We start from the raw sequence: 23322 nt of genomic DNA on the forward strand, positions 1-23322 counted from the left end.
TTGTTTTCTCTTATAGTCTAACATCCACATTTGTCCATATCTATTTTGGTATGTTTTGTTTTCTCTTATAGTCTAACATCCCAAAAACCCTGAAATGATTCGTTTCATTTTATATCAATCTTTACTCGACAGCCACTGCTAGTATGGGATAATCATTTCTTTGTGTCTGTCTCTCTGATCATTTACCGTTCATCAGCTGCTGGTGTCTTCTCATCTAACTTTCGTTTGGATTACTATGGGGGCCAAAGAGTTAATTTTCTCTGGTTTTGTCGGATGTCATTCGGACAAAACAGTTCTTTACTTTGTTTATGTTGGCTGAAAGTTTTAAGTATACCGTTTCCTGGCCGTATATGAGGAGGCTTGTTTCGAGCAACAGTGTGTGTTGTTTGCGAGACTATCGCTGTATTCGTTTCTGGAAATCCAGCGCTGCTTCTCTGTTCTTCAAATACAGTTTGCTACCACAGCGCTCTAACTTTCACTTTACACGTATTAACCTGTTTAAAATTTTAAATACAACGAAAAAAGGAAATCGCACTTGCACCATCACACGTAAAGCCGGGACCTCGTTACTATTATCTACTGTCGTGCATCTGACGTGATTTGAGCATCATATAAACCTGTAACACAAAGGTAGGACCACTGCTCGATTCAGGCTACTTCCTAACGTAAATCAGGTTTTTTAAAGCATCCTCGTATAGTGCTTGGGCAAAGTACCATGTACTCACGATACACAATAAAAGCTGCTGATCCATTTCATTGTTTATACATCTTCACGAGAGAAATTTTCGAATTTATCGGATGTTTGCTAACTGATTTGATGATCTGAAGCCAACAGTATCCATAATGGAATTTTAAGCTTTGTTCCCGTGCTTACAGAAAATAACGATGAATTAAAGAGGGTCCTCCTTGTCAGACCGTCGGAGGTTTGAGTCCTCCTTCGCGCATGCGTGTGTGTGTGTTGTCCTTAGCGTAAGTTAGTTTAAGTTAGAGTAAGTAGTATGTAAGCCTAGGGACCGATGACCTCTGCAGTTCGGTCCCATAGGAACTTACCACAAAAATCTTGTGAGAACACAATTTTTGGTTTGTCTGAATCTCAAACCATTCACAAAGATGTCCACCCTCTTGCAAGAAGACAGTTTTCGTTTTGTTTAGTCCCTAAACATGTTTCACCAATTGTAGCTGAATTCTGTTGGCAGCTACAGGTCACACATAATGTAAAAATAAGGCGATTCTGAAGACTATCTAGCTATTTCCACGATTTTTGCTGTATTCTTCCAGTCGTATTGGTATGACGGTAGTGCAACGATCGATTTAATTGAGGAGATGTGATCGACTTAATTGAGAAGATTTCACATCGAATCCATGCCTCTACTCATTAGTTGTCACTATCATTTGACTATGTTATGTGCGAGATTCAGGCAATCTTGCATTACAGTATGACTATTTCGTATGTTGTTCTCTCACTTACGACACATTTATAGCTCTTATGAACACATTTACCAAAATGTCAAGCGAATGCCAGTTTTTGTGTACCAATCGATAGATAAACTATTTCTACTGCTGACTGAGCTTTCAAACGCTCTGTTTTAGCATATTTAGATTAGAAAGTTTATACGTAATTTCTTGTCTTAGAGCCATAAAGTAAGATAAGTACATCGTCTGACAAAAAAAGTTAAGTACGCAGAGGACGTGGTCGAATGTCAATGTAACTTCGCACATGTACACGCCTCTAGAGACCTGAAGTCGGAGTTATACAGTGAATAAAATAAAACAAGCTTTAATGTGTTGGTTGGCACGACTGATTGTAAAATATCCATGAATAACTTTTTTATATTTACACCTTCTGCATGCCATGTATCATATACAAAACATAGGGTTGCTAACAAGACAATCTGCCACACAATGTAGAAATAAATTTTACTTTATTTTTGCTTATTTGCATGACATACATTCATCCTCATGCTAGCAAATACACAAAATTGTTACACTTGTCTCATTACATGTTCTTGTTGAAACATAAATTGTTAAAAATATAATAAATAAAAAATTATAAAAAGTTTTTACAAATTTTTAAAAATTGTGCAAGACATTCTTATGAAGTATGAAACTTTTTGAAACAGTTTCTTACCGAAGTAAAGCACAAAAACATCATACATTCAGAACATCTCGCATTTGTTAGCTTTGAACAACCCATTCCTCTGCATCTTGATCTGTGTTTTTTTTTTGTACCCATTTCTGGCATGTGCAAAGCACATTTGTATATTTTGGCTATTGGTGGTATTGGCTGAACTAATCTTCTCTTCTTTTCATTGTTCTCTCCCCTTTCTTCACTTTCCTCTTCATCACCTGCCTTTTCATGTCTATCTGGGTTGTTTTTGTTTCTCTCAGTGGTGCTGAACATCAGATTTTCAACAGTATTAGCGTCAAAGACCTTGTGCAGAAGCTGATCTATTTCTGAATCAGATAGATCTGTCAATAATATTTAGATTTTCATTTTTAAATCACGTTTGGAAGGTTTTATTTGTATAGAAAGCGTTAGAAATGCCTATCCCATTATTGAAGTTGTGAAATACGCACAAAAAAATAAAATAACGTTGAAACAACGAATGAACAATATAAAATGCAACCGGTCGCCATTTGGTCATAGGCATATGAAATCTAGTCACAGAGACTCAATGTGTCAAATATGATACATCTACTAAATTCGATTTTTTGGAAGTAAAATCGTCTTTCACGCCACTTTCTTTGATTGAACTATAGTCAAGGCACTGTTAACAATATTTTAATACTGCTTTAGAAGTAAATAAACGATGAATTAATAATACTAATGTTTCTTTCTTGAAGCCATGCTTACTCGTCCGAAAACACTAGTTAATGACTGTTCCTGACACCTAGTGGTCATTCTGAGAACTACGAGTAGGCTGCCTGCTTGTTCTGCGGAGTGTATCGAATACGATACATTCGATGATTTTACAAAAAATGGTACAAATTGTATAGGAACATCATTTGAACGGATGTATCACATGTGATACAAGGTGTCTCTAGAGGATAAGGGCGCCAGATGCTGACTGATAACTGTGAAACACAGAGGTGTCATATACTTGTATGAGACTGCCTTATCAGCATCTGACAGAGTTTGAAAGGGACCTCATGGTGGGTTCTCTATTTGGCCCGGTGGGCGCATCGTGCAATATTTAGATTTGTGGAGCGTTCGGATGGGTCTGCGGCCCAATGGACTGCATGGAAACGTAAGGGCAGGCATACGGTTCCGGCCGGCTCCGTCTGAACACCACAAGGGAGGATCGTCGGTTACGCACCAAGCACATCGTAACCTCTTCACATCTGCGCCTGCTGTATTAGAACAAGAAACGGACCCCTTGCAACACTTTGTGTCATCCCGCCCTATTCGTCGGAGACTAGCAGCAGCCGGACTAGGAAATTACGGTCCCATTGAGTAGGGTGCCGTTAAAATCACAACACCAACGGCTGCGTTCGGAGTGGTACCGTGACAGGCAGGCGTGGACCGTTGATGAAATGAGTCGCACTGTGCCATTCTTACAAAGCGGTGTTACTCCTGGCATCATGGCATGGGGAGCAATCGCGTATGACTACAGCACACAGTTAGCAAGCATAATGGTACATCATGGACATTTTGCGTCCACATGTTATACCTCACATGCGACAGTATTGTGGTGCGATTTTTCAATAGGACAATGTTCGTGTTGTCTTCTTTGTTTTTTGGTCGTCCACACACGGCACCTGCCTCTACGAAATGTCTGCGTGATGTTGAGGTACTCTGTGGCCATCAAGGTCCCCAGATCTGTCCCCAGCAGAAAATGTGTGAGATCATCTCGGATGTCAACTCGCTCCTAGTGCCGGTATCTTGGATATCAACCACCAGCTAAAGCAGTTGTGGGCCAGATTGCCTCAAGAGAGGACAGAACACAGCCGCGCGGGATTAGCCGAGCGGTCTGGGGCGCTGCAGTCATGGACTGTGCGGCTGGTCCCGGTGGAGGTTCGAGTCCTCCCTCGGGCATGGGTGTGTGTGTTTCTCCTTAGGACAATTTAGGTTAAGTAGTGTGTAAGCTTAGGGACTGATGACCATAGCAGTTAAGTCCCGTAAGATTTCACACACATTTGAACATTTGATAGAACACATTTATGACCCCTTCCTAACCGAATCAGTGCATGCATCTAGGCTAGAGGGGGCGCAGTTTCATACTGATAAGTGAGCTCATACTGCCAAGTTCTTTGTAAATCTGACTCGATTTTATATTTACTGAAGGAATATCAAGTACCCTCCCATCCGGTGAATTTCATTACGTTTCCTCGTCCCCTCCTGAATACTGCACTTTTTTTGTCGGCGATATAAAACGTACAGTTCACAAATAAACATGTGTGTAACGGAGCTGCGGCAGTTGTAAGGAGAACGCGTGCTGTTGCAGGGCTGGAGCGAGCCATGAGCGCGTGGCGGCTCGTGGTGCTGCTGCTCGCCACGGTCATCGCGTACTCCAGCCCCGCTGCCTCTGCCTCTACATACGCCTCCAGCTCTGGTGAGTATGCAATGCAAATACTATCGGCGACAGTGCTGCCAAAGCACAGTTACTAAACACAGCTTTCCGAAATACCTTCACCAAAGAAGACGAAGTAAATATTCCAGAATTCGAATCGAGAACAGCAGCAAACAGAGCAACGTAGAAATAGATATCCTCGGAGTAGTGCAGCAACTTAAATCACTTAACAAAGGCAAGTCTTCCGGCCCAGACTGTATACTAGTTAGGTTCCTTTCAGAGTATGCTGTGTAATGGTTCTTTATTTGCGAAACCACTACCACCCGCCAACCCTATTTTTCGATAGCGTAGATTAATGAATATTTTTCTACGTAATGTCTCATATTTTTCACTCTTTGCAAATTTGGTTTCATTTTTATATGTATGTACGTCGATATTTTGAGATGTTGAAATCGATATAATATCTAGTGTGAATATCTTTGTACTTATTGTTATCTTTGATGCTGGCCTGTGACTTTTGGCGCGGAAGCGTACAGAGTAGTCAAGTTTTTCTGTTGAATGTGAACAGTCTTAACTTTGTGTTGGATATGAAAAGATGAGTCTGAGTTGTGCACAATGAAAAATGTTGTGAGTTTTATTAAGAGCAGTAACGGCTGCGAAATTGAATGATGAAGTAATGTTTTGAACATGCGAAAGTATAAAAAGTTTAATAAATGTGAAAAGTGAGTGTCAAGAATTATTATCAAGTGACCATTGTTTAAAAAAGTATGAATCACATTGCAATGAAAAACATAAATCATCAAGTTAATCCTGAAAGATTGTCTTCGTAAGTTCTTCAACTCGGCGCAATTAACTTCCGAGTGCCTTTCGCTCCAACAGCGACAGTCATGCTACCTAGACAACATTTTTAATTACGAGCCAAAGCCAGAGCGAGATAGTCGTTGGATTGCAAATACAAGATAAGTGATATTATTGTTAATTTTCTTCAGTAAATGTAATCAATTGATGTAGCAATACCCGCCACATTAAAGACCTTTTAGTTGCGCAATAAAAAGATCGTACTTTGAGTGCGCGAAGTGATAATTTTTGAACTAATTAACTGTTAATGGAGGCATTGTTATAGCTAACATCTGAGGTTCAAAAATGTTCAAAGGTGTGTGAAATCTTATGGGACTTAACTGCTCAGGTCATCAGTCCCTAACCTTACACACTACTTAACCTAAATTATCCTAAGGACAAACACACGCACACACACACACACACACACACACACACACACACACACACACCCATGCCCATGCCAGAGGGAGGACTCGAACCTCCGCCGCGAACACCCGCACAGTCCATGTCTGCAGCGCCTAGACCGCTCGGCTAATCCCGCGCGGCTAACATCTGAGGTCATCAGTCCCCTAGACGTAGAACTACTTAAACCTTAATAACCTAAGGACATCACACACATCCATGCCCGAGGCAGGAGTCGAACCTGCGACCGTAGCAGCAGCGCGGATCCGGACTGAAGCGCCTAGAACCGCTCGGCCACAGTGGCCGGCGCTGATAAAATAGCTGCATACTTAACAATCATATACAACCGTTCGCTCTACGAAAGATCCGTATCCAAAGACTGGAAAGTTGCACAGATCGCATCAATATTCAAGAAAGGTAGTAAGAGTAATCCACTAAATTACAGGTCCACATCATTAACTTCGATATGCGGCAGGGTTTTGTAACATATATTGTATTCGAACATTATGCATTACCTCGAAGAGAACGGTCTGTTAACACACAGTCAACACGGATTTCGAAAACATTGTTCTTGTGAAACACAACTCTTTACTTACACGAAGTATCGACAGGGGATTTTAAACTGATTCCGCATTACTAGATTTTTGGAAGGCTTTTGACACTGCACTACTGAACGGGATTGTAGTGAAATAGCGTGCTTATGGAATATCGTCTCAGTTATGTAACTGGATTCGTAATTTGCTGTCACAGAGGTCACAGTTCGTAGTAACTTACGGAAAGTCATCGAGAAAAACAGAAGTGATTTCTGGCGTTCCCCAAGGTAGTGTTATGGCTCTTTCCTGTTCCTTATCTATACAAACGATTTGGGAGACAATCTGAGCAGCCGTCTTAGGTTTTTTGCAGATAATGCTGTCGTTTCAAATGGCTCTGAGCACTATGCGACTTAACTTCTGAGGTTATCAGTCGCCTAGAACTTAGAACTAATTAAACCTAACTAACCTAAGGACATCACACACATCGATGCCCAAGGCAGGATTCGAACCTGCGACCGGAGCGGTCGCTCTGTTCCAGACTGTAGCGCCTAGAACCGCACGGCCACTCCGGCCGGCATGCTGTCGTTTATCGACTAGTGAAGTTATCAGAAGATCAAAACAAATTGCAAAACGATTTAGAAAAGACATCTTTATGGTGCCAAAATTGGCAATTGACGCTAAATAACGAAAAGTGCGAGGTCATCCACATGAGTACTAAAAGGAATCTGTTCAACTTCGATTACACGACAAATCAGTCAAATCAAAGGCCGTAAATTCAATTAAATACCTAGAAATTACAATTACGAACAACTTAAATTGGAAGGAGCACTTAGAAAATGTTGTGGGGAAGGCTAACCAAAGACTGCGTTTTATTGGCAGGACACTTAGAGCATGTAACAGATCTCATAAAGAGACTCCCCACATTACGCTTGTTCGTCCTATTTTAGAATACTGCTGCGAGATGTGAGATCCTTACCAGATAGGACTGACGGAGTACATCGAGAAAGTTCAAAGGAAGAGAGTGTCACCGAAATAATACAAGATTTGGGGTGGACATCATTAAAAAAAAGGCATTTTTCATTCCGGAGGAGACTTCTCACGAAATTTCAGTCACCACCTTTCTCCTACGAATCAGAAAATATTTTGTTGACGCCGACCTACATAGGGAGAAACGATCACTATAATAAAATAAGTGAAATCAGAGTGCGTACGGAAAGATATAGGTGTTCGTTTTTCCCGCGCGCTGTACGAGATTGGAATAACAGAGAATTATTGCGAGGGTGGTTGGATGAACCCTCTGCCAGGCAGCTAAATGTGATTTGCGGAGTATCCACGTAAATGCAGATGTAGGTCCTTCAGCTCTTCTGCTGTCCACCGGTGCCAAGAAATACCTACTGTGCTCTCTCGAGTGGTACTGTACAAAACTGACGTGACTCCCTCGTTGAATGCACAAATAAACGACTAAGACCACACAATATCCTTCTACACTTGTCTTGAAAATTGGCGAAATAAGGGTATATATTGATCTGAGGTGTCGGCTTCCGTAGCTGAGTGGTCGGTATGGCTGACTGCCACGCGGGTCCGCGCCAGAGATTTTCTTGGTGGGAGGACCGGAGCGGGGTGCACTCATTGTCGCGAGGCGAACTGACAAGCTGCTTGATTGAGAAGTAGGAGTTCAAGGTTACGAAAACACAACGGCTGGGAGAACGGTGGGCTGAACTCACGCCCTTCCGTACCGCACCCAATGCCACCAGGGGCAGAGGATGGCACGGCTATTCGTCGGTACCGACTGGCCGGCTACGGACTGTGGATAGATTTTACGAGGTTACTTCTCTGCGGTACTGCGCTTATAGGACAGTTTAAAATTCGTGTATAGTATGATATCTAATTGCCCATCCACCAATTCGTGTCTCATGTATTTGGTGCCGACTCAGTTTACACTAAATAAAAAGTATACTTGTTCTCAGCCCAGTGGTTGGTTTGAACGCCGTAGTGCTTTACTAGCCATGGACCTTTGGTGGTGGTATGCCTTTTTACGAATTTTAAACTGACTTATCCGGCCAGTTATAAGGGTACGTACAGTTTAATGTCAACTCCAAACCACGGGGGCATTTGTAACTTTCACTTCACAAGTTATTGTCAGACGTGAAAGAACCTATAACTAACAGAAAAAATCATAGGATCGGATGAGTATTTAGCTCTGGTTGCTTGTATTGGTAGGCTGCCACTTCTCCACTTGGTAACTTAAGCATACCAGTTTACACTGGCAGAAAATAAAAAAAAACTTCTGTAAGGATTTAACATAGAAATACCATATTTGTGTTAGGAAATAATAGAAGGTAGTAGATGTAATGATTCGAAGCTGCGTTCTGTGGATGGTGGACGACGCACTAACTACGCACTGACCATAAAAGCTCTTAGCCTATAACAACAGCAAATGGAAGCTAAAAGAGTGATCCGTTGGTTTGAAGACTATTGTATTATTTGAGACTGCAGGCACGAAAGGGGACATTTGTCCTGCACGATGGAGGAGAGCTGTTTCTGAAGGAGCCGGCACACGGACCGTGCTTGCGAACATAAACGTTGAGCGTGCCGTGTTCAACGTGCTGCTGAACGCTCAGTAACGGTGCGGCTTGTGCATACGGTACTTTTTCTCAACGTGATATACACGATCGTAGTGCGCTCCAGCGGCAATAGCCGTCTGTATCTAGCTCGCACTGTTTACGGAACGGCCGGGCGTTAAATTGCAACGTTAGCTCAATTAAAAAGGCACATTTGCTCCATTTTCCATGCGCTAGTCATGTTGTTCTGTCTGTAGTATTCATATATAAAAATTTCAATATGTAGACATGTTATAGGGCAAAAAGACAAGTACGATGTCCAGTCAGTAAGGAAATCGGCTTATAAAAGTTCCATTACAAATTGTGCAATACAAATTCACAATAGTCTGCTATGTAAATGTGGCATGGAATGCAGCTCCACCCTGCCGCGGGGTGTAGCAGAGCGGTCTAAGGATGCCTTGCCACGGTTCGCGCGGCTCCCCCCGTAATAAGTTCGAGTCCTCCCTCTAGCATGGTGTGTGTGTTGTCCTTAGCGTAAGTTAGTTAAAGTTAGATTAAGTAGTGTGAAAGTCTAGGGACCGATGACCTCAGCAGTTTGGTCCCATAGGAACTTACAACAAATTTCCAAATTTTTTTCTGCTCCAACCTCCTTTTATTACATCCTGCAGATCCTCGAACGCCATGCACTCAGCCTAGCCTTTCGAATCAGCATACCTTCCTCCACTCGCATCCGCCACCAACTTATAAAATTCCCCTCCCTCTTCTTCCATCCTAAACATATTCGAATATTCTACGTTAAGCGTAAACTCGATACTACACATCCTCTAGTTCCCCCCCCTGCTCACTGAGCCTAGTACTCTGCCGCTCCTCTATCACCGCATTCCCCCAACACTACACCTCCACACTCTCCACGTCCGCCGCGCGATCTATGGGCGTCTTGTCACGGTCCGGGCGGCTCCCCCCGTCGGAGGTACAAGTCCTCCCTCGGGCATGTGTGTGTGTGTGTGTGTGTGTGTGTGTGTGTGTGTGTGTGTGTGTTGTCCTTAGCGTAAGCTGGATTAAGTAGTGCGTAAGCTGAGGAACCGATGACCTCAGCAGTTTGGTCCCTAAGATCTTACCACAAATTTCCAATTTTTCTCCACGTCCCCTCCTAACGAAATTTAATCGCCTTCCCTTATCCGACCATGAAATCCGCCCTGATATGTATCTGTTCTGCCAGATCTAAACAGAACCCACCCCACCGCCCTCGGTCAGGGCTCCCTTCCTCCCCACCCTCATTCTAAGTCTTGGTCCGGAACGGCATCCTTTTTCACTCTCCCGCATTCCTCCCTCAAATATCCACCCACACAAACACCCTGGTACACACTATCCCAGCTGCTAAGTTTCCGTGATACCTTGATACCCCTCTTCTTGGCATTTTACTTTTTAACTTATGCAATTGTCCTTCTGTCTTTTCTCTTTTGTGGAACATTCATTTGCCGTTTCATATGTGTCAATCTTTTACTTAATCAACAAATCCACATTTATATATTATGCCATAACTCGCTTTGCCAACCGCCATGTCCAGGTTTATAATACGTTTTAAACATTTTGCTTATCTGACTGAAGAGCAGTGACAGTCCAGCCCCCTCCCTCACCCCCCCCCCCCCCCCCCACCAATTCCTCGAGCTCATAAGGGGCGACGGGAATGACATGACAAAATAAAGGAAAAAAATAGAGTAGTTCTCCACATAAGATAAAATTATTTCACCATTCTCATTTTTTAGTAAAATCCTAAGGTTATTCTTACTTTATCACTGGATCCATTTAGCAGCAGAATCTTTACAGCTTGAGAAATATAAAACTTAAACCAATAAAGTGCAAAATATCTTACTGCAAGTAGTGCACGCTGTCTTGTAGATTAAACCAGTCGATCAAACTCATTCCTCAGAGAGAAAGCGCTTATTAAACTAATAATAAAGAATCAGAACCTATTAGAAAACACTAAGGCTAGTAAAACACTTTTTGGATTCACTGAGATAAGAACCAGCAACACATACGCATACACTACTGGCCATTAAAATTGCTACACCACGAAGATGACGTGCTACAGACACGAAATTTAACCGACAGGAAGAAGATGCTGTGATATGCAAATGATTAGCTTTTCAGAGCATTCACACAAGGTTGGCGCCGGTGGCGACACCTACAACGTGCTGACATGAGGAAAGTTTCCAACCGATTTCTCATACACAAACAGCAGTTGACCGGCGTTGCCTGGTGAAACGTTGTTGTGATGCCTCGTGTAAGGAGGAGAAATGCGTACCACCACCATTCCGAATTTGATAAACGTCGGATTGTAGCCTATCGTGATTGCGGTTTATCGTATCGCGACATTGCTGCTCGCGTTGGTCGAGATCCAATGACTGTTAGCAGAATATGGAATCGGTGGGTTCAGGAGGGTAATACGGAACGCCGTGCTGGATCCCAACGGCCTCGTATCACTAGCAGTCGAGATGACAGACATCTTATCCGCATCGCTGTAACGGATCGTGCAGCCACTTCTCGATCCCTGAGTCAACAGATGGGGACGTTCGCAAGACAACAACCATCTGCACCAACAGTTCGACGACGTTTGCAGCAGCATGGACTATCAGCTCGGAGACCATGGCTGCGGTTACACTTGACGCTACGTCACAGACAGGAGCGCCTGCGATGGTGTACTCAACGACGAACCTGGGTGCACGAATGGCCAAACGTCACTTTTTCGGATGAATCCAGGTTCTGTTTACAGCATCATGATGGTCGTATCCGTGTTTGGCGACATCGCGGTGAACGCACATTGGAAGCGTGTATTCGTCATCGCCATACTGGCGTATCACCCGGCTTGATGGTATGGGGTGCCATTGGTTACACGTCTCAGTCACCTCTTGTTCGCATTGACGGAACTTTGAACAGTGGACGTTACATTTCAGATGTGTTACGACCCGTGGCTCTACCCTTCATTCCATCCCTGCGAAACCCTACATTTCAGCAGCATAATGCACGTCCGCGTGTTGCAGGTCCTGTACGGGCCTTTCTGGATACAGAAAATGTTCGACGGCCGCACTGGCCAGCACATTCATCAGAACTCTCACCAACTGAAAACGTCTGGTCAAAGGTGGCCGAGCAACTGGCTCGTCACAATACGCCAATCACTACTCTTGATGAACTGTGGTATCGTGTTGAAGCTGCATGGGCAGCTGTACCTGTACACGCCATCGAAGCTCTGTTTGACTCAATGCCCTGGCTTATCAAGGCCGTTATTAGGGCCAGAGGTGGTTGTTCTGGGTAATGATTTCTCAGGAACTATGCACCCAAACTGCATGTAAATGTAATCACATGTCAGTTCTAGTATAATACGTATATTTGTCCAATGAATACCCGTTTATCATCTACATTTCTTCTTGGTGTATCAATTTTAATGGCCAGTAGTGTAATTCTTTGACCATCAACATGACGTTTCTCGTCATTTTGTTACAATAATCATACAGTTTACGAGGGGTTTTCGAGAGAACCTCAATTTGCTGATGCTTAGAAACGGCACACATAGATATGGGCTTCAACTGAATGCCAATGTGGCGACTCGGGACCTTCTGCTGAAGAAAGATGGAGTGCATGTGAACCAGGTGGCGTTCTTCCATCTCATTTTCAAACGCACGTTCAGAATATCTCCCATGCTACACATTTCACTGCACGTTCCAAAAGACTCCCCAAGGCGCTTTTTCCACGCTACGACGTCAGCAACTCTACAAACTCATCGCTCACCGTTCAAATTGTCGGTCCGTGTGCCGACGAGTTTAGGCACGGTTCACACTGAGGCTATACGATATGCGATGCGACGCGCGATTTGACACAGAAGCAATCCGATTCGGCGGAGCGCATAGAAACGTAGTGGATGCGAGTTAACTAGTACGCACTGGGATGACAGCGATACGACAGCGACACGCAGCTCTGTCGTATCACTCGGCACAACACGGAGTGCCGGTCGCTGCACTCAAGTTGTGTCATACGATACACAGACAGGCAAATATAAAGTCAACCAATGCGCCTAAAAAGCTGTTTTGTGTTGACGAAGAAAAGCTACATCAGTCTCTGCAGTTAGTTTCACAGTAAAAGTTTTCGCGTAAAAAGTTAAAAACCAATGTTTTGGGATTCGCGCATGTTCCCCGCTATTCCGTCTTTCCCATTCAATTTTGAGGAAAATATTCTGTAAAAAAATTATTTTTTCGCATCTTATAGTCTTACATCGCGACTAGATAATAATCTGAGTTTTCTTTTCATTATTGCCCGTCGTTACTGTGGCACTGCGAAGTTATGTAAAACGCCGAGCATATTTTGGAAAGTCTGCAGACAAGAATGTAGTCACTGCCCAGGTTACGTTTGATACATTTTAGATCGTATGCTGTTGTATACAAAATATAGGTAACGTATCGAAATTGTTTTTAGCGTGGAAGGAGGGCGATACCTCTTTCCATTCTCGAGAAAATACGTGAAATGCAGGGTGGTTAGAAAGAGTCTAAAAGGTTTGTAAGGATGTTGCAGGGTAGGTTGTGTTGAGAAATAATTGTTAAGAAAAGAATCGACACGCTCCGCCGTTTCCGAGTTTATTAGCAGTGAAGTTAGCCAAACAAGCAACCGCGGGCAAATTCAAGTGGCCTACCAGAGACGGTGTCGCCAATCGTGTTATTCGTTTGATTTCCTAAAACCGAACAAGAGAGCGATACAAAAATTGGACGTGGGACGGTAGTAGGAATCGAACCCGAGCCAAAGTCTGACCAGTACCGCGCGTTATTGTTTACAGCTATGAGAACAACTGACATTAATTTCATCTGGCGGGCCTCTTGAATTCACGTGCGTAATGGCCTGAGTGGATAACTTCAGTGCTAATTAACTCGGAAACCGCACTAACGTATCGAATATATATTTTTTTAACAATTGTTTCTCAGCGCGATCTAACCTGCGACACCATTGCAAGCTTTGCACGCGAGGTTAATGCTTCCTGCAGTGCGGAGGTCGGAGCTGCCTCAAGTTTCTCTTTTTCATTTACTGCCGATATAAGCTGAAACTGGAAATGAAAAATTTTCTGAAATGGAAAGACGTCGGAAGTCATCACCTGATGATGTTAACTGGAAGTTTTCTGTGTATGTTCCCTGATTGCATGAAACTTTGCGACAGGCATAAGGTGAACAGAAAGCTAAATTCCTGCTACTTCTGAATGAGCAGCTGGACGAAGCCAAAGAGGACGCGTCGGGATTTTCTTTATCTTCATGGGCTTCTTACATTTCTTCAAAAACATTGTCTATCTCTATATAGAGTTTCCAGCCCACTGCTACATCTGATCTCACTTCAAATCCAGCAACATTTCTTCTTAATGCTCCTGAACAATTGTAGAAATCCTACAAATGGTAACCATTATTTATGTATGTACGTACCACACTGGTTAATGTACCACCCTAGGTCGTCTTATAAATAATTAACTTTTATAGAGGCATTTTAAAGTCATTCACACACTTTCACCAATTTACCTTATTGTAATGAGTAACTTCAAAATGGTTCAAATGGCTCTGAGCACTATGGGACTTAACATCTGAGGTCATCAGTCCCCTAGAACTTAGAACTATTTAAACTTAACTAACTGAAGGACATCACACACATGCATGCCCGAGGCAGGATTCGAACCTGCGACCGTAACAGTCACGTGGTTCCGGACTGAAGCGCCTAGAACCGATCGGCCACCGCGACCGGCGAGTCACTTCACAGCAGAAGAAATAGCACATAGAAAATTTTTTGGCTGTTTTGTCAGGATAGCTGATAGCAGTAGCTCAAAAAAGTAGAAAGTGTCAGGATTCATTGTGTAGAATTCGTGGGATTTGTTTTCTTGTTGGGAGAGCTCACGAGAAACAATTGACTAATGTTTGATATTTATAACGCCGAATAGGCGCAGCCAGTGTTTCCTTTTCTTTGTTAGTTTCTTGAGTTTTAAATAATGATAAGCCACAATAACGTCGTCTCAGAAGAGCACATGAATGCAACTGAAAATACACTCCTGGAAATTGAAATAAGAACACCGCAAATTCATTGTCCCAGGAAGGGGAAACTTTATTGATACATTCCTGGGGTCAGATACATCACATGATCACACTGACAGAACCACAGGCACATAGACACAGGCAACAGAGCATGCACAATGTCGGCACTAGTACAGTGTATATCCACCTTTCGCAGCAATGCAGGCTGCTATTCTACTATGGAGACGATCGTAGAGATGCTGGATGTAGTCCTGTGGAGGCGGGCTGCACGATGTTGGGGCGTGAGCGGAAGACGGCCTAACGGTGTGCGGGACCGTAGCCCAGCTTCATGGAGACGGTTGCTAATGGTCCTCGCCGATACCCCAGGAGCAACAGTGTCCCCAATTTGCTGGGAAGTGGCGGTGCGGTCCCCTACGGCACTGCGTAGGATCCTACGGTCTTGGCGTGCATCCGTACGTCGCTGCGGTCCGGTCCCAGGTCGACGGACACGTGCACCTTCCGCCGACCACTGGCGACAACATCGATGTACTGTGGAGACCTCACGCCCCACGTGTTGAGCAATTCGGCGGTACGTCCACCCGGCCTCCCGCATGCCCACTATACGCCCTCGCTCAAAGTCCGTCAACTGCACATACGGTTCACGTCCACGCTGTCGCGGCATGCTACCAGTGTTAAAGACTGCGATGGAGCTCCGTATGCCACGGCAAACTGGCTGACACTGACGGCGGCGGTGCACAAATGCTGCGCAGCTAGCGCCATTCGACGGCCAACACCGCGGTTCCTAGTGTGTCCGCTGTGCCGTGCGTGTGATCATTGCTTGTACAGCCCTCTCGCAGTGTCCGGAGCAAGTATGGTGGGTCTGACATACCGGTGTCAATGTGTTCTTTTTTCCATTTCCAGGAGTGTAAAACAGAAACGTGATCCGTGGTGTCTTGTTGTTTGTCGTATGGCGAATCACATGGAGCATTGTATTGCATATTGTATCGCCACAGTGGGAACACGAGTGTTGCTCTGATATGCGTCGCGTCGACCTTTATTGCAACGTATCGTATAGTATATCGTATCGTATCGTTGTGAAACGCGCCTAAGGGCGATCCAAGGAAAGTTTACTTGCTCGTCGTCCTGATTTGGTCATGTTCTCGCCTGGATCGGTGCCTCCGACAAACAGTCGTTGCCAGTCTCACCGTGTCTACAGCACAATTCAGAACTTATGTTCCACCCAGAGTGTGAGCTAGTGGCATTAGGAACCATTTGCTGAAAGCTACGCTTCGAGCATAGATTTAATCATTAGGCAGCCGGCCGAATATCATCATTGTTCAACTCGCCGCTCTGTTGGTGATGGCAGTTTGTCTGTGTGGCGTTGGTGAGTGGCGTGACAAGATAAAGCTGCCTTCAACTCGAAGCTCGGCTTCAACGTAGCACCTAGCTAGGCATGGTCCTAATGGATCTGACTAACCGTTGCTTTCTTCCGATCTTAGAGCTTTCTTACCGACCCAGTTATAGGGGCATTTGCAGCTTACCATGAATCCCCAACTACGGCGCAACTCGGCGTTTATCACATATACAAATTGATGTCTGGAATGAAAGAAGTGATAAATGACAGAAAAATATCCTGGGGTCCGCTGAGGATTGATTGCTGGACTTCAGGGACTGTAGACTGATACACAGGAATGTATCGGGCAATGGAATAGCCTAAAATGCTTCACAGTTCTGATGTATGCTGATAGAACACTAAACAGCACAAGATACACCTAGAACGTTGTCCAGCCTATTCTGTTACTGTTTCTAAAACGTCACATAGAGGGCTGCCCCAACATGAAAACTTTCACATGTATATTTCTCACACTTGACGCCACCTGTCCCCCATTCAAGATGTGGTGAACATGATGGGGCGGTTTCTGGTTTTCACTGCATTACGGGAAACATACATTGACAATTTCGACAACGAGTGGAGGTATAGCGCCACGTTGTCTCTGAAGATGACAACCGACTTGTCTATGCTAATCTCTACATTGACTCTAGAGAAGGCTACACGAAGTTCTTCAGGACTGTCTTTATTTGCTGTATGATCCTTATATCATGCTAGCGACCCACCTCGGCTTCGCACGGACAACACTAAGTGAACTTATCTATGGCTGGATGACTTGTCTGGTGTAGTGGTAATAAATCATATTCATAAATCTTCGCCGGCCGGAGTGGTCGAGCGGTTCTAGGCGCTACAGTCTGGAACCGCGCGACCGCTACGGTCGCAGGTTCGAATCCTGCCTCGGGCATGGATGTTTGTGATGTCCTTAGGTTAGTTAGGTTTAAGTAGTTCTAAGTTCTAGGGGACTGATGACCTTAGAAGTTAAGTCCCATAGTGCTCAGAGCCATTTGAACCATAAATCTTCCTCATAAATCATTCTGCGTAATAGCGAAAACCATATCAAAATCCCTACAGTCCTTCCTGAGATAGCCTTCACATACAGACAGAACAACATAGCGGGGGACTTTAATTTATAATATTAGTTATATAATTTACAGTGATATGAAAGACAGTTCAGTCACGAAGGAGTATTATTTCAAGGTAGTTATTTTCATTTTACACCATTGTGTTTTGAGAATCTCACGATGCTGAACCACTCCATAGAGACGTAAGGATTGTTGTTTTGCCGCGCGGGATTAGCCGAGCGGTCTAAGGCCGCTGCAGTCACGGACTGTACGGCTGGTCCCGGCGGAGGTTCGAGTCCTCCCTCGGGCATGTGTGTGTGTGTTTGTCCTTAGGATAATTTAGGTTAAGTAGTGTGTAAGCTTAGGGACTGATGATCTTAGCAGTTAAGTCCCATAAGGTTTCACACACATTTGAACATTTGATTGCTGTGTTGTTTTGTACATGTATCTCCTAATAAGTACTAAGGAGAAATAACCCAAGAAGAAACACATTTCGCACACACACACACACACACACACACACACACACACACACACACACACACGGACACACACACGGACACTTTCAGTCATAGTGTAAGTGCATGATTGGAACTGTATTAGACAGTTGTAAAGATTACAATGCTCACTAGAAAGTGTCAGTAGTGTCGTAGCTTGCTGGTAGGATCAGTTTTCAGAGTATAAGGTGTGTGTAGCATGCTGGGTGGTTGCTTAGTTTCATCACGTTGAAAACAGAATACTGTATGCTTCATAAACGCGGCATGTGAAGGAGCTACTTCAGAAACATTGGGGAGGGGACAGCGAGACAGACAAATATACACTTAATTTGGAAAACTTTTATGGCATCGCTGGATGTAGGGCCTGATGGGTTGCTCAGTCACCTAGCAACATACATTTTTGTCCTCCTCGTACAAAGACGTATTTTCACAGAGACGTGTGGGTTTTGTGTCTTTAATCTATCTTTTGAGTTTAGAAAGCTTTGGTGATTATGTGTGGAGCGCTACGACACTATGTTTGCGTTTCTGATGACGGAAGGAGGAGTTGAATCCTGGTTCCGCTTCATATCCTACTAAACTCGAGCAGTACAAAGGGGGTCGTCGAGCTGAACACCTTCTCCAATAGATGGACAAGCAACAATAAATATTATACGCAGACATTTCGCGAGCCGTTTGGGATTCAACCTTGCACTGTCTGGTGATCAGTAATTGCACACAACCACCTACGCTCTCTCACTGCCCAAACCCAGGTGATGGAAAACCTTCCTCCACCAATATCGAGCACCATCGCTCTATTGTGCATTAATGACGTCGTCTGCAGATACAGGTGCATTAGCACGAACTGCTGACTATCTGCGGGATTACATTGTGGGTTTTCATACGGACAGGTCCTCGAATCACAAAACTGCCAGAGATATCGGGTTTTGCGATGTCTGACTTATTATTTACGTAAAGGTTTAGGGTGCTCAAGGTTAATTAGGCTGTGTCATACCGTTGCAGTACGTGCAGTTAAATATCGCACCTCGCTGCACTTGACATTCAGGGACCAGTTTGAACTCTTCACGATACCACACTTCATCAGTACCAAAGGTTGGCGACTGGTACCAGCTCGACTATTTGTTCGGTGCCCCATTGGTAGGCTTCCCCTACCACCACAGCGCGAAAGGTCAAATCTGGATTAATATAAGCGGCAGCCAAGTACCTATCTATTTATGTATCGCTGAGATGCAATTTATTACAGCGTGAACATGTCTACAACTGATCAGAACCTTTTACTACTATTTACTATTTGTTTCTTCAGCCATTGGATTCTTTTCAGACCGACGCTGTCAAAGATGAAATTTTCGAAATCGAAGCAGCATGAAAAGTAATAAGAAGATAAAATAAAGAAAAAAGTTGCAAGAAAATAAAGGAAGTCTAATAGTATCAGTCAAGCTTTAAAGTAAAAAATGAAACTGCTTGTTACTGCTATCGCCAATAAATTGTTCTTGGAGTTAACAGCAGGTTAACCCGTATAAATTAGCGACGGCGCTACATTGCCAAGTACGAAAGTAAATAAGATCCGGATCAAAATTGCACGAACAATTAACTCTCTAGGCAAACTTCTTGCTTATTCCTCATCCTCGACTCAAAAATAAAACGCAGTCAAACAGAACGTGAAAACACACGCAACAAAATTTAGATGATTAAAAGCCACATGGTGTAAAAGACGTTCCTGTTCATTTTTTGTTAACGTGGGCCCAGGAAAGTCATCCGGCCTTTGAAATGGAAAATTTAGAAATTTGTGGTAAGGTCTTGCGGGACCAAACTGCTGAGGTAATTGGTCTCTAGGCTTACTCACTACTTAATCGAACTTTAACTAACTTACGCTAAGGACAACACACACACCAATGCCCGAGGGAGGGCTCGAACCTCCGACGGGGGTAATCGCGCGGGCCATGACAAGACGCCTGAGACCGCGCGACTACCCCTCGCGGCTCTTTGAAATGAACGGAAGCCGAATGCAGAATGAGCGAATACCCATCATGTGCGGACACTGAAAATACAATTAAGGTCAAGAACGAGAGGAAGCTTAAGGCCGTTCCCAGCGTTGTAAAGGTGCCCAACTAGAAAGCAGGTGCTCCACTTTTTCCACTGTTTCCCACGGAGCAGATGGACTGTCCATGTACTTACAGCTACGGTACGCAACAGGTAGTACGACTTAAAATGAAGAGCTGTACATTATCAGTTCACTTCCGCAGTCCGTAGTCGAAGTAAATGGCACTTTGCTCGTATGTGTGGCAGAGGGTATCCTTTATTATAGTTAAGGTGGCAGGGATAAAATACAGCGAGCGAAAAGCTATTTACAATTTGTACAGAAATCAGATGGTAGTTATAAGAGTCGAGGGGCACGGAAAGGAAGCAGTTGTTGAGAAGGGAATGAGACAGGACCGTCGCTTGTCCCCGATGTTATTCAATCTGTACACTGAGCAAGCAGTAAAGGAAACAGCAGAAAAATTTGGAGTAGGAAATAAAATGCAGGGAGAAGGAATAAAAACATTGAGGTTCGCCGGTGACATTGAAATTCCGCCAGAGGAAGCAAAGGACTTGGAAGAACAGTTGAACGGAATGGACAGTGTCTTGAAAAAAGGATATAAGATGAACATCAACAAAAGCGAAACGAAGATAATGGAATGTAGTCGAATTAAATTAGTTGATGCTGACGGAATTAGATTAAGAAACGAGACACTTAAACCAGTAGATGAGTTTTGCTATTTTGGCAGCAAAATAAGTGATGATGGTCGAAGCAGAGAGGATATAAATGTAGACTGGCGATGGCAAGAAAAGCGTTTCTGAAGAAGAGAAATTTGTTAACAGCAAGTATAGGTTTACGTGTCAGGAAGTCTTTTGTAAAAGTGTTTGTATGGAGTGTAGCCATGTATGAAAGTAAAATAGGAAAGATAAACAGTTTAGACAAGAAGAGAATAGAAGCTTTTGAAATGTATTGCTACAGAAGAATGCTGAAAATTAGATGGGTAATTCACGTAACTAGTGAGGAGGTACTGAATAGAGCTGGGGAGAAGAGAAATTTGTGGTACAACCTGACTAGAAGACGGGTTCGGTTGGAAGGACACGTTCTAGGCATCAAGGGAGCACCAGTTTAGTACTGGAGGGAAGCGTGGGGAGTAAAAATCGTAGAGGGAGACAAAGAGATGAATACAGTAACAACCGAGCGAGGTGGCGCAGTGGTTAGCACACTGGACTCGCATTCGGGAAGACGACGGTTCAATCCCGCGTCCGGCCATCCTGATTTAGGTTTTCCGTGATTTCCCTAAATCGCACCAGGCAAATGTCGGGATGGCTCCTTTGAAAGGGCACGGCCGACTTCCTTTCCCATCCTTCCCTAATCCGATGAGACCGATGGCCTCGCTGTTTGGTCTCTTCCCCCAAACAACCCAACCCCAATATAGTAACCAGATTGAGAAGGATGTAGGTTGCAGTAGTTATTCAGAGATGAAGAGGCTTGCACAGGATAGAGTAGCATGGAGAGCTGCATCAAACCAGTCTTTGGACTGAAGACCACAAAAACAACGACAGCCTATACATACCTTGGCTGATCAACAACATTCGTAGAATCCACCGTGAAAGTCGTTGTCTCATAATTTCTAATTTTTCGCGACATGCACAGTGTCTTTCTTCCAGTGCCCTTCTATCCAGCAACACCACAAGAACGCACAAACTAAGAGTTAAGTCTCATTCATTCAGTATATCAGTATAGCTTTTCCGATTTGCTATAATTCTTCTTCGCTGACAAGTAGAACACTTATGTTAATAATTTTAAGGCTTATATACAACAAAACCAATGAATCACGTATGCTAAAATGCTGCAGAAAATCAGAGTGTGGGATGGTCTAAGGGAAAGCTTTAGTCAAACAGCGCGAAAAAGCAATATGTAGGTAAAACTCTTCCAGTATTACTGAATGTTTGCGTAATATGCTTCATCGAGATTAGTACAGACACAGGCTGCGCAATTTGATAGATGAGGTGAAACCATATAAACAAATCCGATATGATCCTGAGCTTTGCACATGAATGGAAAGATATGGGACCCTCAAATGAGAAATCTTGGTGAAGGATTGTTTCACTACCTGTCAATAAGCACCTAAACAGTTGGAACTGATTAAAAAAACTTACCTCAGGTGCTGGCTATTGACGTGCTGCGTATTTCATCGGATGTGCGCCACAGACAGGCAATTCCAATAAAGGAAAGTGCTTTCTGGGAACTATCACGACATATGAACGCAGTGACTTCAACTGTTGTGGTAACAGAAGCACCAAGAGGGATACAGGTGACCAAATGAACATCGTGCCATGTATTAGTCACTTGACAATACGAAAATGAATGAGAATGATCCATACATTATCTTTGACTCTAAGAAGTCAATGTAGCGTGTAGCCTCCATCTGCTGCCGTCAGAGTCTCTAAATATCGTGTTATGGAATCAAACAGAGCCTGCGTATGTGTCTCGGAGATTACACAGGACGCAGTTTGTATAAGAGTAAACAGTGGTTACCGAAGAATTGTGATTAACAAGTGACCGAATTGACGAACCATTCTTACCCAACAAAAATTAGATGGATGTCAGGCGAACGTCCACGTCAGGGAAGCACTCCTAACCGCTATTATTTGAAGAAAGTTTGCGCGTTTCTTGACATTGTTGTTTTTTCTGTTGAAACAGGGTATATAGAGTTTGGTTGAACGAGAAACAGTATTTAGGGGTCCGGAGTCTCCCTGCTATATTGGTTGCAGAGTGAGACACATTGTTTTCTGGAAAATGAAAGCCGTTACAACATCACCAGTCTTGTCTCTTGGGCTGACAGGGGTTCGGCGGAGTCAGTGTGCTTGAACGCAATGAAACTCGTTCCCTGCAGGCGACGCTACTTTTACAATCTCCGTGGACGAGTCCCAGCTAACATAAATATTATCCCAGTGACAGTAACAAGTTACAGTTTGCCTCGGCAGTGCACATTGTGCAGATGTTCGTACGAGGTGAAACTCGAGAGCTTTCGTCAGAATACACCTGCGAGGTCTGCTAGCGAGACAAGTTCATCGCCACTTGTTTTGTTCGATTTTAAGGGAAACTAACAAAAGTGTTGTGTGAAATGTCTACACACTTTGTGTGGTCACGGTAAAATTGACAGATTTGTAAGAAACGCGAGATGCCTTAGGTGGCCAGACGATTAGATGTTAAGGTCAAGGGATGCTGAAGAGCCATCGTCCTTACTGCGGCAGATAAAATCACGTTCCTGTAGGCTAGAATGTTAGGTCCGAGGCAGAACTCGTGGACAGACGCCACTCATCAGGGAACCCTACATAAAAACCGCGCCCCAAACAAGACCGAGTAAAAAAGGCAGGCAACACCCTTACAACACTGCTTGACAGAAACAGCACTTAAGCAAATGTAAGACGTGGGACTTAGAAAAATGAAAACACCATCGTTACTGGGCCCGCCGGGAAGA

At 43.8% G+C, this 23322-nt stretch overlaps 1 protein-coding gene across 1 annotated transcript in view; it reads left to right on the top strand.

Annotated features, from left to right (window-relative positions):
• LOC124555400 (serine proteinase stubble) overlaps positions 1–23322 on the top strand; it is a 221380-nt gene that overhangs the window by 64618 nt on the left and 133440 nt on the right. Inside the window, exon 2 of the mRNA XM_047129296.1 lies at positions 4446–4553. Coding sequence (XP_046985252.1) covers positions 4460–4553 — 94 coding nt within the window. The 5' untranslated portion in view covers positions 4446–4459. The remainder of the gene's footprint in view (positions 1–4445; positions 4554–23322) is intronic.

Source organism: Schistocerca americana, chromosome X, assembly GCF_021461395.2.
Source record: "Schistocerca americana isolate TAMUIC-IGC-003095 chromosome X, iqSchAmer2.1, whole genome shotgun sequence".
Lineage (NCBI taxonomy): Eukaryota > Metazoa > Arthropoda > Insecta > Orthoptera > Acrididae > Schistocerca > Schistocerca americana.